This window comes from Lepidothrix coronata, unplaced genomic scaffold (genome assembly GCF_001604755.1).
Source record: "Lepidothrix coronata isolate B3197 unplaced genomic scaffold, Lepidothrix_coronata-1.0 Scaffold58, whole genome shotgun sequence".
NCBI lineage: Eukaryota > Metazoa > Chordata > Aves > Passeriformes > Pipridae > Lepidothrix > Lepidothrix coronata.
In genome coordinates this window covers 1930467-1946186 of record NW_016690238.1, presented here as the reverse complement: position 1 = coordinate 1946186, position 15720 = coordinate 1930467, and the positions used below count along the sequence as shown (strand labels likewise).

General features: G+C 54.7%; 1 protein-coding gene across 1 annotated transcript; it reads right to left on the bottom strand.

Moving 5' to 3' along the window:
• Positions 1–6510: 6510 nt before the first annotated feature.
• On the bottom strand, positions 6511–10642 carry LOC108498406 (cytochrome P450 1A5-like). The gene is made up of 7 exons (XM_017817029.1): positions 10510–10642; positions 9045–9914; positions 8291–8417; positions 7660–7749; positions 7448–7571; positions 7155–7241; positions 6511–6926 (listed from the first exon to the last, which is right to left on the bottom strand). The coding sequence occupies exons 2-7, from the start codon at positions 9891–9893 to the stop codon at positions 6620–6622; spliced, it is 1584 nt and encodes a 527-aa protein (XP_017672518.1). The 5' UTR covers positions 9894–9914; positions 10510–10642; the 3' UTR covers positions 6511–6619.
• Between the last annotated feature and the right edge of the window lie 5078 nt (positions 10643–15720).

Below are 15720 nucleotides of genomic sequence, written 5' to 3'. Positions count from 1 at the left end.
ATATAATATAATATAATATAATATAATATAATATAATATAATATAATATAATATAATATAATATAATATAATAATTTCTGGATGATCTTTAAGGTCCCTTCCAACCCAACTCACTCTCTGATTCTGTGTCTCAAGAAGATGACAATAATAATAATAAAAAAGCAATAAATAATGATAAATTGCTCAAATAACAAAGTAATAATATATAACATGGCATCACATAAAAATATCATAAAGCATAACATCATATATGTTATATAACAACATGATGTGACATGATAATATAGAATAGAATTAATGGAATTAATAGAATTATTTGATGATCTTTAAGGTCCTTTCCAACCCAACCCATTCTCTGGTTTCATGGTTCTATAATATCAACAACAACAAAAAATAGTAATAAAAATGGTGATGATAATGGGGGTGAGAGTGGGGGTCTGGCTGCAGCAAAGTGGGCAGAGAGCAGGGGTCTGTCTTGGGGTCTCCCCCACCATCTCCCACCCCTCACTGCAGCATCCCAGGGTCTCCGGGGATGTCTGTTGGAGAGGTGGCATCCCCTGCACTGCAGCCTGCAAACATCCCTTGGTCTGCTCCAGCAAGGGAACATGATGGAGAGAAGAATGGGAGGGGGGAAACAGCCTCTGGGTGTCCCACCGCTTTTCCTTATCCGCCACCTTGGGATGGTCAGGTATTGGCTCATCCCTGGGACATCCATGCCCTGGGAAGAGTGCAGGCCCATAGGTGTGTTCCCCGCTGGAATGCCAGGGTGACACTGAGGTGTTTGTCACTTCCTGCCCCAGCACCAGCACCGGCACCATCACACCCAGCGAAGCAGGAAGTCTGGGTACCGGCCTACCATCAGCTTTTGTCTGGCCCTCACTTCTCCCTATCCCTCAGCATCCCAACCAGAATGTGATGGCATGGGAAGAGATTGTGGCCACTGGGAGTGACACCCCCATGGATGTGTCTCCTGATGGAGGACGCAAAAAATAAGCTCGGAGCCCTGGTCCTGGATGGTTGAGAGGGAAGGATGATCTCCCTGGGATGAGGGGACTGGGAAGACGTGACAGAGGGAATGAAGGGACTGGGAAGAGTGATGGAGATGGATCTGAAGGGGAAAAAGGGACTGCAGGGGGCAGGGAAAGTCAGGGTCCAGAACCAGGGAGATCCCAGCAGCCAAGGGAGTAGGTTGCAAAGCCCAGCTCATTATTAGGAAGCACATCCTTGCTCCAACAGTATGCAGGAAAGAGCCAGGGACCTGCTGCTGGACTCAGGCATCCCTTCACAGCCCCAAGTTTCCCCGAGGGTCTGGTGGGTTCGTTTGGCGTCAGGGAGGTGTGGAAGGGGCTCGTCCTCGCCCAGCCTCCAGCAGAGCCGTGCTGGGAGGAACCGAAACCAGCTCGTGCACCAGAAATGCATTTGCGTTTGCAAGCCCAAACCCATCCACGCACGCATCAGTGCACCCACCCGGCCTTGCACACACTCCCACACTCCCCTGCACAATCACAGGATGTTCTGTGTGACAGTTAACTGGACTTCCAGAAATATCCTTATCACAGCACCACTGGAGCCAGGAGTCTCCCCTCCCTGGGTCTGGGGAGCAGCACAAAGCTGGTGGGTCTCAGCTCTTGGGTGAAAAGACCAGGCATGAACCCAGCTTGGTGGGGAATTGTGCCCAGTCCCAGGTTTTCTCAGTTCATCAGGAAGAGGGAGATCCTCCAACAAATGCACGGCAATGGATACTCAGAGCTGCCACAGGGGTTTTTTCTCCCCCTGAAACTCCAAGACCATCAGCATTCCCAGGGATGGCTGGAAGGGTGATGGATGATATGGTGATGTGGCTGAGGCTGGTCCATGCAGGAGATAGAGAGGGGGGAGTCCTCTGGGCACAGCTGCTGCAATGGCCTGTCTGGAATTTTTCCCGGGACGGGTCTTGATTTGAGGGTGTGATTCCCTCGCTGGAAGGGAAGGATGAATTTGGTCACGGCAGGCGAGGCATGGATGGCCATCTCCCTGCCTTGCACCAGGAGAGGGGGCCCTTCAGCCGGCTGGAATCAGTAGGAAAAGGGGAAATAAAAGAAAGGGGAAAAAATGCAACAGAGGAGGAGGTGAAATCCCGACAGAGGTGAAATCCCGACCGAGTGAAGGACGGGCAATTACCTGCCCTGTCTCTGCCTCTTCTCTGCATCCCCCGGCTGGTGTAGTCCCTGCGGGGCAGCGGGTTTGGTGCCTTTGAGGGATTCTGGCAGCGTGGGCAGGATGAGAAGTGGTGGGCAGGGAAAGGGAAGGCTTGCTGCCTTGGATGTATGAGACAGCAAAGAATCCTCAGGTGGTGGCTGGAAACATCAGAGTAAAGTCAGCATGAAAGCTCCCAGCTCATTCCACCCTGGAGAATTCCTCTTCCAGCTGAAAAACGCCAAAGTGAACCAGGTTTGGCTGGTTCTGTGACTCCCAAAGCTCCTGGGGATGGTAAGGGATGCGGGATGCCCTGCAGGGTGGTCAGCCTCCTAGAAATCCCCCTCCCCAGATGTTCTCCCCCACAAAAATAGTCCCATCAGGGGTAAAACCCGTTGCTCCTCTCTGCCCAGCAGCCACAGGCACTGGCGGAGCTGGTGTGACAGGTACCACGGGAGGGCGTTCATGTCCCAAATCCCAGCGGGAGGGGACAGTGAATTAGGATCCTGCTCTCTCCATCCCAAGTCTGAGTTCTCGGTGGGCTTCTCCCCCCATGCCAACCCCAAAACCCCTTTGGATGTGGAGAACAGCCTCATTTCAAGGGCTCATGGCAATGGGAAGCCTTTATTCCCAGGATGTTTTTAATCAAAGTCAAGCAGGTTGGGGATGCTGGCTCTCCCAGCACTGGGGATGTACAGGTGACTGCCAGCCCTGAGTGCATCCAATCTCCCCTTCTGCTTTCCCTTTCCCCCACGGAAAATCACGCCAGAGTGGGTGTACAGCCAGGTTTGAGGAGATTCCTGGGGGCCTGGAGCTTTTCCTGAGCAGCACTTTGCGTGCAAGGGAGCAGTTATCTCTAAATCTCTGCTGTTCCCTTCTCAATCTGGGAACAAACTCCATCCTTACCTGCCTTAGTGTCCTCTGATTCACGGGTACCTTGTACCTACAATGGCAAAGGGCAGTTGATCAGCCCCAAAGCTGCCTCCTTTCCACGGGGAAGAGGGAGGGGAGGGGTGGGAGGAGGAAGAAGGGTTCACACTGATTTGGGAGCCCCTGTAGCAGAGACATACAGCCCCTGAGCAGAGACATGTACCATGTTTAACGTGTCCAGCTCCACTGTCTTAAGCTCTACTCCATCCACGGGTTCAACCTGGATGGAGCAGAGAACTAGCATCTTCCCCAACACACCATGGAGGAAATTTCACCAGGGGAAGGCCCCACCAGCTCCAGCACCCCAGAAGCTGCTCATGAAGTCTGAGCAGAGATTTTTTTGCCCAAAAAGGGGTAATCAGAAACCAGTTCAAGGCATGGGATATCCCAACTCTGTCCCAGTGGAGATGCAATGAGAAAGATGGTGTTGGGGGGTTTTCCTCTGTCACCAGTGTTGGAGACAAGCAGCAAAAGCGAGACACACAAGCATTAATCCCCATGGGGAGATGATTTCTGATAACAGATCTGAAACAGCCAAAGGAAAGAAATTAGAAATGCAGCATTCATTTTTAATCAGGAGGGTCATTAATGTTGAAGCAACTCCTTTCTTCCTTCCATCCACGAGGAAGAGTCACAAGTGGTATATCTGGCCCATTTTGGAGCTGGAGACAGGCTTTCCCAGGGAGGAGATGCCACCAGCCCAAATGCTGGTATCAGGAGTCTCAGCTTGAGGGAGAAGATGTGTGCCTGCCTGGACTTTTTCCTGTGGGAATGAGGGTGCTGGGAACATTGCTCCCCTTTGAAAGAGGAGCTGGAGCCCTGTTGCCATGGCTGATCTCATGACTCATTTTAAAACCTACCATAAAAGTAATTGACCATGGAGTGATCAAAGCTCCCCTGGCTTATCACTGCCCCCAATTCCAGTAAAGGAATTGTGGCACTTGCAGGCTGCCCAGGGAGTAATTGGAGGGCTTAGTTGAGGAAGGTTGTTAGGGGCAAGCAAAGATAGGGGAGATGGAGTCCCTTACTTACTGTGAGCAACTGAGGCTTTCACGGCAGTGATGATGAATAGGGGAGGTTTAGGTTGGATGTTAGGAAAAGTTTCTTCCCCCAGAGGGTGGTCAGGCACTGGAACAGGCTCCCCAGGGCAGTGGTCATGGCCCCAAGACTGCCAGAGCTCAAGGATCCTTTGGACAATGCTCTCAGGCATATGATGGGATTCTTGGGGTTGTCTTGTGCAGGGCCAGGAGTTGGACTCAATGATCCTTGTGGGTCCCTCCCAGCTCAGGAGATTCTATTCTATTATATTGTGAACGCCAGCAGGAAAACTGGGACACCACCTGGAGACACTGGGCTGTTGCATGAGATGTCCAAGAGATATCAGACCAAGGTCCCAAGGGTTCCTCCTGCCTGTGCAAGGTGCTTGGAGAGGTCTTCCACAGCAACATGGGATGTCTCCATTGACATAAAGAGAGGGAGAGGTGCTAAATGTAGATGGGGTGTTATAAAGTGGGTTGTTTCAGCTCTGACACCGTGAAGAGAAAGGGCTGTGTGGGGAAGGACAATTGCCTGCCCATTTCTCTCTCCTCGGGCCTCTTCCCTTCCTCTTCCCCCATCCTGATGCAGGAGTGACTTAATTAACCCTTGATAAATGTATCTTGGGGAGACCTTCTACCAGCAAGAGGCTGTTCCACCCCACTAATGTTAATATTAAGCTGCTTATCTGCCCCAGGGCTATAAAACCCTCATCTCCAAAGGGGAAAAAAAAATTTCCCACTGTTATTTATATCTGCTCTTGCTTATTGCGGCCTTATCAGCAAACCCAGCCAGCCTTCAGGGCAAGAGAGTCACGCAATGGCTCCAGCAAACGAGGCCTGTGGTCCCACACCAGGACCAGCACTGCATGTTCCCACTGCAGTGGAGTCATCGGGCCAGGTCCCTGAGAGCCTCTCCACCTCACAGGGATGGCATGGCACACTGCTGATGAGTCCCTGGCAGTCCTCCTGCTCTTCTGAGTCCCCAGATTAGACGCTGAGATTCACCTCCAGGATGGTCCCACCTTCTGCTGAATGCTGGCTTTGGGATGTCCCTTGTGGAAAGTGGGTTTGTGACTCCATTGCCTTGACCTGCTGTCCTTGTCATAGGTAGTGGAGATGTCATTTGGCTGGTGGACCTCCAGCATCCTTCTACTTTTCTTCTGAGGCCTCTGATAGCCTGCAGCACAAACTGTGCTTTGGACCTCCCTGTCCTCACCCTTGCTTCTCCTACAATATCGGCATTATGACTTCAAGTGGTGAAGACAAAGTTGGTGTGACACAGAGTGAAGCTGCTTGTGCTGGTTCAATGAATTCACGGGGCTCTGTGGCTGCCTCACATCAGTGTTTCACCACGAACTGGTGACCAAGCAGGACCCAGACACGCAGAGTTACTCCTTTTCACTCAGGCTTGCTTAGCGGGTCTGAACAAGCTGAAGTCTTGGGCAACTGGCTTCTCTGTTTTCTTCCCCAACATGCTTTCATTTCTGCCTCTTCTTGGAAGTTTTTGTGCAATATGTGGTGAGTGATCAGTATTTGGACATCAAAGGAGCTCTCACTGGTCAGGGTCTGGGGCTCTGAACACAAATGCCTCCCACAGAAATGAGTTTAAGAGCGGAGTGTGTTGCACTGGATGGTTGTACTTGTTCCCATATCGTTGCTTGCCAGGTAGTGGGTTGGCTGAGATGGCTTTGCGTGCAAGTTGGAGAAATGGAGGCACCTGGCTCTGCTGGCATGGGTTGACTCGCAGCCAATGTAAACTTTTGGGTTTGAGTTGGAGGAATTCCTGTTCTCATTCTCTTCCTGCTGTGAAAACACCCTTACTCCAGTATAGAACACCAGCAGCTTCTTTTTTAGCAAGGGGTGAAGGTGTCCTTCCTTGTGTCCTTCAGGGCCAGCAGTGACCATGGCAGAGGAGGTGGCTAAAGCCTCAAGTTGCACCATGGGAGATTTGGACTGGATGTTGAAAAAAATTTCTTCACCAAAAAGGTGGTCAGACCCTGGCACAGGCTGCCCAGGGCACTAGTGGAGTCACCATCCCTGGAGGGATTCAAAAGACATGTGGATGTGGCACTTGGGGACATGGTTTAGTGGTGGCCTTGGCAGTGCTGGGTTAATGGTTGGACTTGATGATATTAAAGTCTCTTCCAACCTAAACAATTCTATAATTCTATGCTTCTTAAACACTAAGAGGAGGCTGTGGAATTATGGCACGGGTTGGCCGTCCTTCAACTCTCAACAAGCAATTCTAAAAGGTTACAGTCTAAGATTAGATGTGATGGAATGAGCAACACTTAATGGAATATGCAACACTAGAAACACTGGAAAAAGAAAAAGGCGAGAAATGTTACAAAGTGCACCAGATAAAACAGGAGTTTCAATAGTTTGTTTATTACATCATCCTGTACAGTTGTACCAGACCCAGCTCTGCTGCAAGGACACTCATGTCTTTGCCCCCTGGTGATGTCTGGTCCCACTGCTCAGTTTCTGCTCTTCATGGGGAAGCGCTGCTTGACCTGGAAGTGCTCACACCTTTTGTGCCTCAGAGTCAATCCAAAAATTGGAGTCATGTCCACCTTCTTGCCATCGCAGACACTGAACTCCAGCTGCTGGAGCAAGGTGGACAGGAACAGGAAGACCTCCCACCTGGCAATGGTTTCCCCAGGGCACCTCCTTTTCCCCAGGCCAAAAACCAGCACCTTCTCCCCCTCTTCTTTGTTCACTTTGGTTCCATCAGCACTGAGAAAACGCTCTGGGTTGAAGGTTTCTGGATCCTTCCAAAGTTTCCTGGAAGGGAAAACATCAGATGTTGAGATGGTTTCTCCTGGCCACAGGTGTAGGTGGGACACTGGAAAGTGGGAACTGCCAAGAAGAACATCCCTAAATTAAGTAGGTCCCTCACCTGCTCCCTTTTCTCTTTGAGAAGGTTGACCCCACTCCTGCCCAGGAAGAAAACTGTGCAGGAAGGGTCCTGTTTGTAAACTGAGGGGGCTTTCTGCCTCACAGGGTACTTACTTGTCATGATTCACTTGCCACTGGTTGATAAACACGCAGCGGTCCTTTGGAATGTAGTAGCCATTCAACACCGTGTCCTTAGTTGTGCTGGGGAGAGAAAAGATGGAGAGTTTGGGAAGCCAAAAGATTCTTCTGCATCCTCAGGGGACTGTTAGTTTGCTCCTGATGGTGCTGAAGGAAGGATGTGTCCCAGAGGGATGGTTTTGTGAGGTGCAGTTGTGCTCCCATGAGCCATAACAAAATGCCTCAAGACCACCTCGTCCCTAGGCCTCCTCTGCAAGCTCAGCCCCTACCTGTGTGGGATGGTGAAGGGCAGGAATGAGGAGTGCCTGAACACCTCCAGGATAAAGGCTTCTGTGTAGGGCAGCGTGGGCCGGTCCGACAGCCGCGGTCTCCTCTCCCGGCCGATGGTCTGGTCTGCAGGAGACAGAGCAGAGGGAGTGGGTTGGGGTCAGCCCAGTCCAGACAGGTTTTAGCCTTGGAGGATGGGGGTTCATGGACTTACCCAGTTCTTTCTGAATCCTCTTCTGGATGTCAGGGTACGTCACAAGATACGAGAGGCTCCAGGATAAGGCAGTTGTCACTGTGTCGAAGCCTGGGCAAAGAGGAAGGAATGGGGATGAGGTCTGCACAATACCTATCTCCACTTGCAGGCTAACCATCACATGGAGCAGTCTGGGATGGCTAAGAAGGCAGAGGATGTCCTGGACACACAGCAAGACTTGGGGTTTTATTCTATCACAGAAAACCTTGCTAAAATATCCTGCTCTCTCATCCTGTTTCACTCCTGGGTTGTGTCAGGTTCGTATAACTTCTCTGGCATCAGGGGAGTTTCCACAGAGTAACTCAAAGGTGAATCAGTCCAGAGACATTTCTCTCAACCAGAAAAAGTCACCCTGGCTTGTGAACCTCAACTGAGCTATAAGCCATGCCCTTTGCTTGTCCCTGAAGCCTCTTTCCAGGGCTAATTTCTCAAACTGGTCTCTACAGGTATCCCTAGAAGGTCCAGGAAGACCAATGAGCAGGAGAGTAAGTGCTTAGACACAAACTGGGTGCCTGGTGCTGGACAAAGATGGATCAGACAGAGATATAACAGGAAGGGTCTGAGGAGCTGAGGGGCTGGTGGGAGGAGGCACCTGCTCCAAAGATGTCATTCACAAGGTTGACGATCTTCTCCTTAGGGATCTGCGTCGCAGTGTTTTTTCCCACTTTTTTCTCCAGGCACTGCTCAATGAGGGAGTCGGTGATGTCTCGGATGTTGTTCTGAGAGGAAGAGGAGACAACCTCAATGCAGCAGAATTGGCAGAGGAACGGGTGTTCCTGAGCGACCCCACCTGATGCTGGGGAAGCCCAGGGTAATATGAGCATCCTCCATTTCCCATGGCACCTATGAGAACAAAGAGATGGTTCTCCAAGGAACCTGAGGCACAGATCAGATGTTCAACCAACAGACTGGCCCTGTCACACAGGGAATGGAGGAGAATCTGGGAAGCTCATGAAGCTATGTCAAGGAAGGTTTAGATTGGATGTTAGGATAAGGTTCTTCGTCCAGAGGGTGGTCGGGCACCAGAACCAACTCCCCAGGACAGTGGTCACTGCCCTAAGCCTGACAGAGCTCAAGGAGTATTTGGACAATGCTCTCTGGCACATGGTGGGATTTCTGGGGGGTGTCCTGTCTCCACCTAAGAGCTGGACTTGATGATCTTTGTGGGTCCCTTCCAACTTCAGGAGATTCCATGATTCTGTGATATTCTATGATTCTATGAGAAGGAGGACTGGAGAGAGAGACAATACCCATTGCTTCTTGGCTGCAAGAAGAAAAGCTACTTGCTAGAGAGAGAAGGAGAGCAGGGACACAATGCTGGTGCAGAAAGTTCTGCAGGCTCTTACCTCATCATAGGTCTCGTAATGTTCTTTGACTATCTTCTGGAGGAAGCTGAGGAAGGACTTGTTGAAATCTATAAATGCTTTCATGGTGCGGCTGGGAAGGTACCGGAGCAGGGGGATGAAGTCAGCAGGGTAGCCAGCACCAGCCACGTTATCAAACTGCTCAGCTGAATTCACCACGCTGAGCAGCTCCTGGTCATTGTGCTCGTAGCGCTTGCCAAAGCACATGGCACAGATGACATTGGCCACCGAGACCACCAGGTACCGGTTAAGTTCAAAGCTCTTCTCCTCCTTCATCAGCTGTAGGAACTTGGTGACCAGGTACTCAGCCTCCTTGGAGACGTGCTCCTCCAGCAGGCAGGTGGAGGAGGACGTGGGGCTGGGGGCAATGGAGAAGGTCTTCAGGGCATTCTGGGCCAGCTTCCTGCGGGCTTTCCACACCTCCCCAGAGTCAGGGCTGAAGGCCATGCTCTGCCCATCTGCAACATAGCGGAAGCTGTGGAGGTCGGGGCGCCCCTTGAAGTCCTCTCCTTGCTTCACCAGGGCTTGCTTGATGGTCTCCAGCCCACTCAGCACCAGCACGGGCCGCATGCCAATCCTCACCTCCATCACGTCCCCGTACTTCTGGCTCAGCTTGGTCAGGGCCAGGTGCGTGTCCTTCCGCAGCTCCAGCACATTCCCGAGGATGGGATAGCCCCTGGGTCCCGGTGGGCTCTTCAGCCCCTTGGGTATGTGCTGCTGGAGGGATTGCAGGAGCAGGAAGACCAGGCAGAAGACAGCAGCCACAAGGAGCACCTCGGTGGCTGAGATGGCACCTTGGCTCCCCACCGGCAACATCACAGCCTTCGTCATTGCTGCCAGCAGGTAGAAACCCTAAAGAAGTGAACCAGAGTGTGGGCAAGGGCTGGCATCAGCAAAGGGCTGAGTCCTGTGGATGTTCCTGATGCTGAGACGGGGCACCGAGAGCCCTGAAACAGCTCAGGGTGATGGACCTGCCCGTGCAGCACTGGGGGTTTCAAGGGGCAGAAGTTGGAGACCCGTAAAGACTCCAGACTCAGTCACCCATGTCTAAAAGGGGGACCTCAATCCCCCAGAGTGACACCCCTTCCCCTGCAGAAGACCTCAGCACCCACTGGCACAGCCATGGCTCCTGCCCAGGGGAGACTGTCTTTTAAGGAGGCACAGAAAACTGCAGCTCAACAAAGCATAGGGAAGCAGGAGGAGAAGAAGAGCAGCTCCTCAGTGAATATGGCCCCAGGACCACCAAATCCATGAGGAGTTATAGCCAGCAGGCTGAATCTGCTGAGTGGCCACCAGCATGTGGGGTCACAGGGAGCGGAGATGCCACAGGGCTGCTCTGTGGGAACACACGGCTCACTGGGTGAGCAGGGACTGGAGGGGAGACCCAAATACGACCTTCCCAGTCCTATATCCACATTCAAACCCATACGCACACGTTGTCTCCTACCTGCGGGTCCTTGGGCTTTTTCTACCGTGCAGGGCTCGCAGTAGAGATAGAAGAGGGAGTCTGGCAGCTGCCTGCCCTGGGGAGCAGTGGGGATCCTCCTCTGCCTCCTGAACCTTCTCCTCCTGCCACTTGGAAGACCACGACTTTTTAAGAGCTCCCCTCATTGCGCAACTGGGTGTGACCAGAGGAATATGACACAAAAGCCCTTGGAAATAGCTATCCATTAACAAAGGAGGCTGAACTTGGCTGGAGCCAGCCCAAGAAGTCAGGGAAGAGCCTTCCTCCCCTCCAACAGGCCCTGGGGGGCATGAATGGTGACTTCTCCTCCTTCACAGAGCATGTCCCTGCACTAGAGTCTGGGATGGGAAGGTAGAAGGGGGGCTCTAGGACAGGGAATAAGAAGGGGTCCCTAAGCCCTGCCCTGGGGAGGATGGAGGATGTGCTCTCAGCATCACTTCCCTGTGGGGTGTGGGTTCCAGTATTTCCCCAAGAACCTTCTCTGGGCTGACCAGACTGTTCCCAGCACCCAGAGAGGCTGTCACCTCCACGACCACTCTGGAGGTGCTGGGAGCTGCAGGCTGTGTGAGGGGATGCATTTGTGGCAAGGCATCCACATCCACAGCCCTCTCCATCCCTGGGGAAACATCTGGTAGGCCTCCATGTCCTAGGACTGATGGTTGCAGGATCATCTGGGCCAGCAGCAGAGCCAGGCCCAGGTTAACGATTGCCCAGGTTTGCGTGAGAAGGCAGCTGGCTCGCTTCCCTTGGCTCCTCCGGGGCAAACAGGCAGTGAGGAGGAGGAGTGGCAGGGCAGAGGGGAGGAGGTGAGCTGGAGAGATAGGAGAGGTGAAGAGGCAGCAAAGGGCAAGGCTGAGGCAGTTCATCCCCCCGAAACAGCGTGACACTCATCAGGAAATGTTTGAGCTAGAAGGGCTGCTGCTCGAGGGGGAGCAAAATTCAGGGGAATTTGGGAAGTGCAACTGGGATGAGCAGGAATGAGGCAGAGCTTTGAGGTTTGGCCCGAAGTTTCATTCAATCTTTGAAAATTCCAGTGGGAATTTGGCCCAGGTAAAAGCTGAGCTAATATTTAATAAAGGCTTTCAACACCTGGTTTAATCGGACTCATTAATAGCAGTGACGCCGTTCTTTAATGATTGGCAAGAACAGTTACAAAACCCTGGCTGCTAATATTCCTGTTGATAATTCCCAGGAATGTCGCAGCCCTCACAGCCCTGGCTTCACTGGTGAGGAGGGCCCTTGGGAATGCTTTTGGGGAGGCAGGCTGCAGCTTTGCAGGAGCAGTGCTTGTCTGGCAGGCTGGATCCAGTCAGTCTCTCCCAGTCCTGTGGATCTACCTGGATCCATTGCATGGGGTTGGGCGGGTAGAGGACTGAGTGACCTCCCCCTCCCCTGGCAGCATTTCAGACCTTGGTGGCCTTGTGCTGATGGGGAACTCACCCCTGCCTCTCCTGATCCATCATATCCTAAACTTCTGGAGAAGCTGGGGAGGGTCCTGGGGCCAAACCAGGAATCCCCAAGGCATTCCCCAGGACCCACCTGCCCTCTTCCACTCCTTCCCAACCCTCCCTGGCTCCTCTGTGCTGGTTACCAAGCCCTGCGAGGGCAGGGTGCGTTCTGATGAGAACAGTGTTAAGAGCTGCTGCCTTGCATGCCAGGCAGCCTCACCCCCCAAAAACACATCTTCACCCCCAGCCACCACCCCTCGCTGAACCCTTGGATCCCTGGAACTGTCTCTGAAGCAGCTGGGGCAATGCTGCCAGCCCCCTGCCTTTGATGGGTCTTGTACCACACTTCCCTCCGTGGGTCACCATCCCATGGGATTGGTCATGCCAGCGTGTGCGTGCGAGGACAGAGGTGAGCAGGAGGATGACGGTGCCTGCAGGCATGTGCACATGTGGCAGGGCGTGTGCGTGCATGAGCACGTGCACATGCAGGAGGGTTATGGGTCTGTAAGGAGCATAAAGGGTGTTTGCATCCCTGAGTGTGTCCGAGCACACGGATGCGCGCCGGCTCTGTGTGTGCAAGGTTTGTGTGCGGTCTGTCTGCGCAGAGACACACCTGCACAGGTGCACAGGTACATGGGGTGGACGCTCACACCTGCATGGGAGGGACGTGGGTACAGCCAGGAGCCATGGGTGAGGGTGCCCCCACATGTTGGATGAGGTGCCACGGTGCTGGAGACGTCCCCACCTGGGGTTTATGAGTGTCCCGAGCCATGGGAACAGTTGTGGTCATGCCCCACAGTGTGCTCCTGGGGGACAGAGCACTGTTCAGTGTCCCCTGGACCCCAAAAGGGGACATTTTAGTGGCACAACTAAAACCTCTCCTCTTTGCAGGGTGGGAAACCTCTCTCTATCCCACTCCTTGTGGCTGGAAGGGGCTGGGATGACTGCGGCTGTTTGAGAGGGACACAAGTGACAAGGGGGCTGCTGTCCCCTTGCAGGTGATGCAGCATCCTGTGGCAGAGAGGATGCACCCCTGCTGACCCCGATGATGTACCCAGTGCTGGGGACCCCCTACCCCCCCAACACCCAGACAGCCGGGGGGAAGAGCTGATCCTGAGCTGATTCTGAGCTCCTCTGGCGCCGCCCTGACCCCGGGCCAGGCTCCTGGACGTGGGGCCACCGCCCTGGTCCTTTAAAAGCCATTTCCCCCCCACCCACTCGTAGCGTGACTGCGAGTGACCAGGGCAGCCCTCCCGGGTCTGGCCAAAGCCCCTTCGCACGCGATGTCCCTAATGCCACCTCTGGGACCCCCCGGAGGGGTGGGACACCCCTCGCATATCTCCCATCTCATTGCAGCTGGGCTGGGAACAAGGATGCGGGAGGAGGGGGAGAGATTTAGGGTGCGAGCTGGTCCCCCTTGTCCACCCTGAAGGGCAGATCCTGGCCTGTCACTCCCGGGGATGGAGGCTGCAACCTCTGCCTGAGACCCCCTTTGGACCCCGAGCATCCCCCGCGACGTGACTCCCCTCCCTCCGGTTGCACCCTCTGCCCCATCCCAGCCCTACCTTGCCCCCTGGGTCGCTCTGCCACCAGGGGACAGAGGTGACAAAGGGCACAGCGGCTTCTCACGCGAACCTGGACAATCTTTAACCGGGTCGGGGTAGCCGGGGCCGTGACCCCCGGGGCGGCATCGCCGCCTTTTCCGTGCGCAGACCCCATGGGGCTGTGGAGAGGTCCAGCAGCGTGGGGTGGGGGGAGACGCACGGAGCCGGTAACACCCGCTTCTGTTTTACCGGGTACACCGGCGGCGGGATGAGCAAAGCCCCCGCGGAGGGGTGTGATCGCTTAAGCCCCGCGGCGAGGGGTCCACGCTCATCCCTCCGTGTTCGCGGAGCCCCGTGGAGGGGCGAATACCCCAATCCCACCCGTTCCTGCCCCGCACCTAGCGTTTCGGGACGGTTTTCCCACGCTCCCGCTCTCCCCACGGCTCCGGACACCGGGGATACCCCGGGGCTGCCCCGGGGCTGCGGACACCGAGGCAGGGGGCGCGAGTGCGTGTGTACGGAACCCTGTGGGTTTTGGGGGGCGAGGGGAGCCGGGGCATCCCCCGGCGGGGTCGTGGGGAGCCGCGGGGCGCGGGACCGGCGCCTTTAAGATCCTGCCGGTAGCGTGACTGGAGTGACCGGGGCGGTGCGGGTTTGCCCAAACATCCCGCCCGCTTCGCACGCGATGCCCGCCCCGGGTTGGAACCCACGGGCGGCACCGACACCCCTCCACCCCCCACCCCCACGCCACGACCCATTGGGACCCTTCCTCCCTCCCTGCTCCTCCCCGCGCCGACCTCCCAGCCTCCCCTCCAGGGATGCGCGGGGGAGCGGGGATCCCGCACCCCACGCGTGGGGGGAACCCCCGGGGAGGGACAGGGGGCAGTGGGGGGGTCCGGGGAGTTCTTGGGGAGTTGGGGGTCACGTGACGGGAGGCGGCCGGACCAATCAGAGCTTGGGGCGATGCATATAAAGCAGGAGCCGGAGAGAGCGGGCACCTGCCGCGGGATCGGGCCCCTTCGCCGCCCCGCTCCGCACCGAGGTGAGTACCCGGAGAGCCCTGACTAACCATGGAGAGGTGTTGCGGGTCCGCTTCCAGCTTCCCCAAGGCACCCCCAAGTGATGGACAGCCCCGACGTGGGCTGTCCCCACTTTCCGACCCCCCAAATCTCCCGCAGCATCCTTCCCCCACCTATCCGTGGTGGTTTCTTGAGGGTCCTGGAAGTAATTCTCCTCTCACGGGTCTTTCCAATGCCGTGGGCTGGGAGGGGGTCTCAGTTAGGTTGCACCCGCTGCAGTGCAGGGGTCCCAACAGCCCCCCAGAATCATCACTCCACTGGTGTCCCGCGGGGTGCCAAACCCTAGGGGAGGTGGGATTTTACACTCAGCCTCTTCCCACACCTGCTCGGGGTTTTCTGAAGGATTTAGTCCTGTGAGGACCTCGGAGTTGGACTCGACTATCCTTACGGGTCCCTTTCAACTTGAGATATTCTATGATTCCATCATTTCCAACAGAGCTGGGAGCAGGGTGCACTCATCCTGCTGCCCCCCGCCCCCGGCTACAGCCACGGTTATCTTTTGTGGCCATCAGACTTCGGGATGGTTCCTGGCAATGCTGTGATTAGTTTGCTGGCAGGCAGAGGCTAGGATGACTCAAATCAGGATCATCTCTCCTCTAGTCAAGCGGTCTGTAAAACACTTTGCAGGAGAAAAGAGAGGTCCTGTGATTAAGAGAGCCCCTTTACTTCCCTGGCTCGAAGAGGAAAAAGCTGTGCACCTATTCCTCCCACTCCTGGCTAACAAAACCCCTGCTTTTTAGTGCAAGGAGTTTCCTAAAGGGCAGAAAATTGCAGCACCTGTGGATCAGAAGTGAAGCCCACCTCTCCTGCCCACAGTCCTGCGCAGTCACTGCTAAATGTGCCTGAACCTACAGGTGCTCCATGGACCTGCCCCTCTTTGGTTTATTACTAAAGATTCTGCATGCCAGTCTAAAGGTCTTCTCTGGGGGAAGGGGTGTCACTGAAGGCTCTGGTGGGCTGAGGTCCCCCTTTTAGACATGGGTGACTGAGTTTGGAGTCTTTACGGGTCTCCAACTTCTGCCCCTTGAAACCCCCAGTGCTGCACGGGCAGATCGCCCTGAGCTGTTTCAGGGCTCTCGGTGCCCCGTCTCAGCATCAGGAACATCCACAGGACTCAGCCCT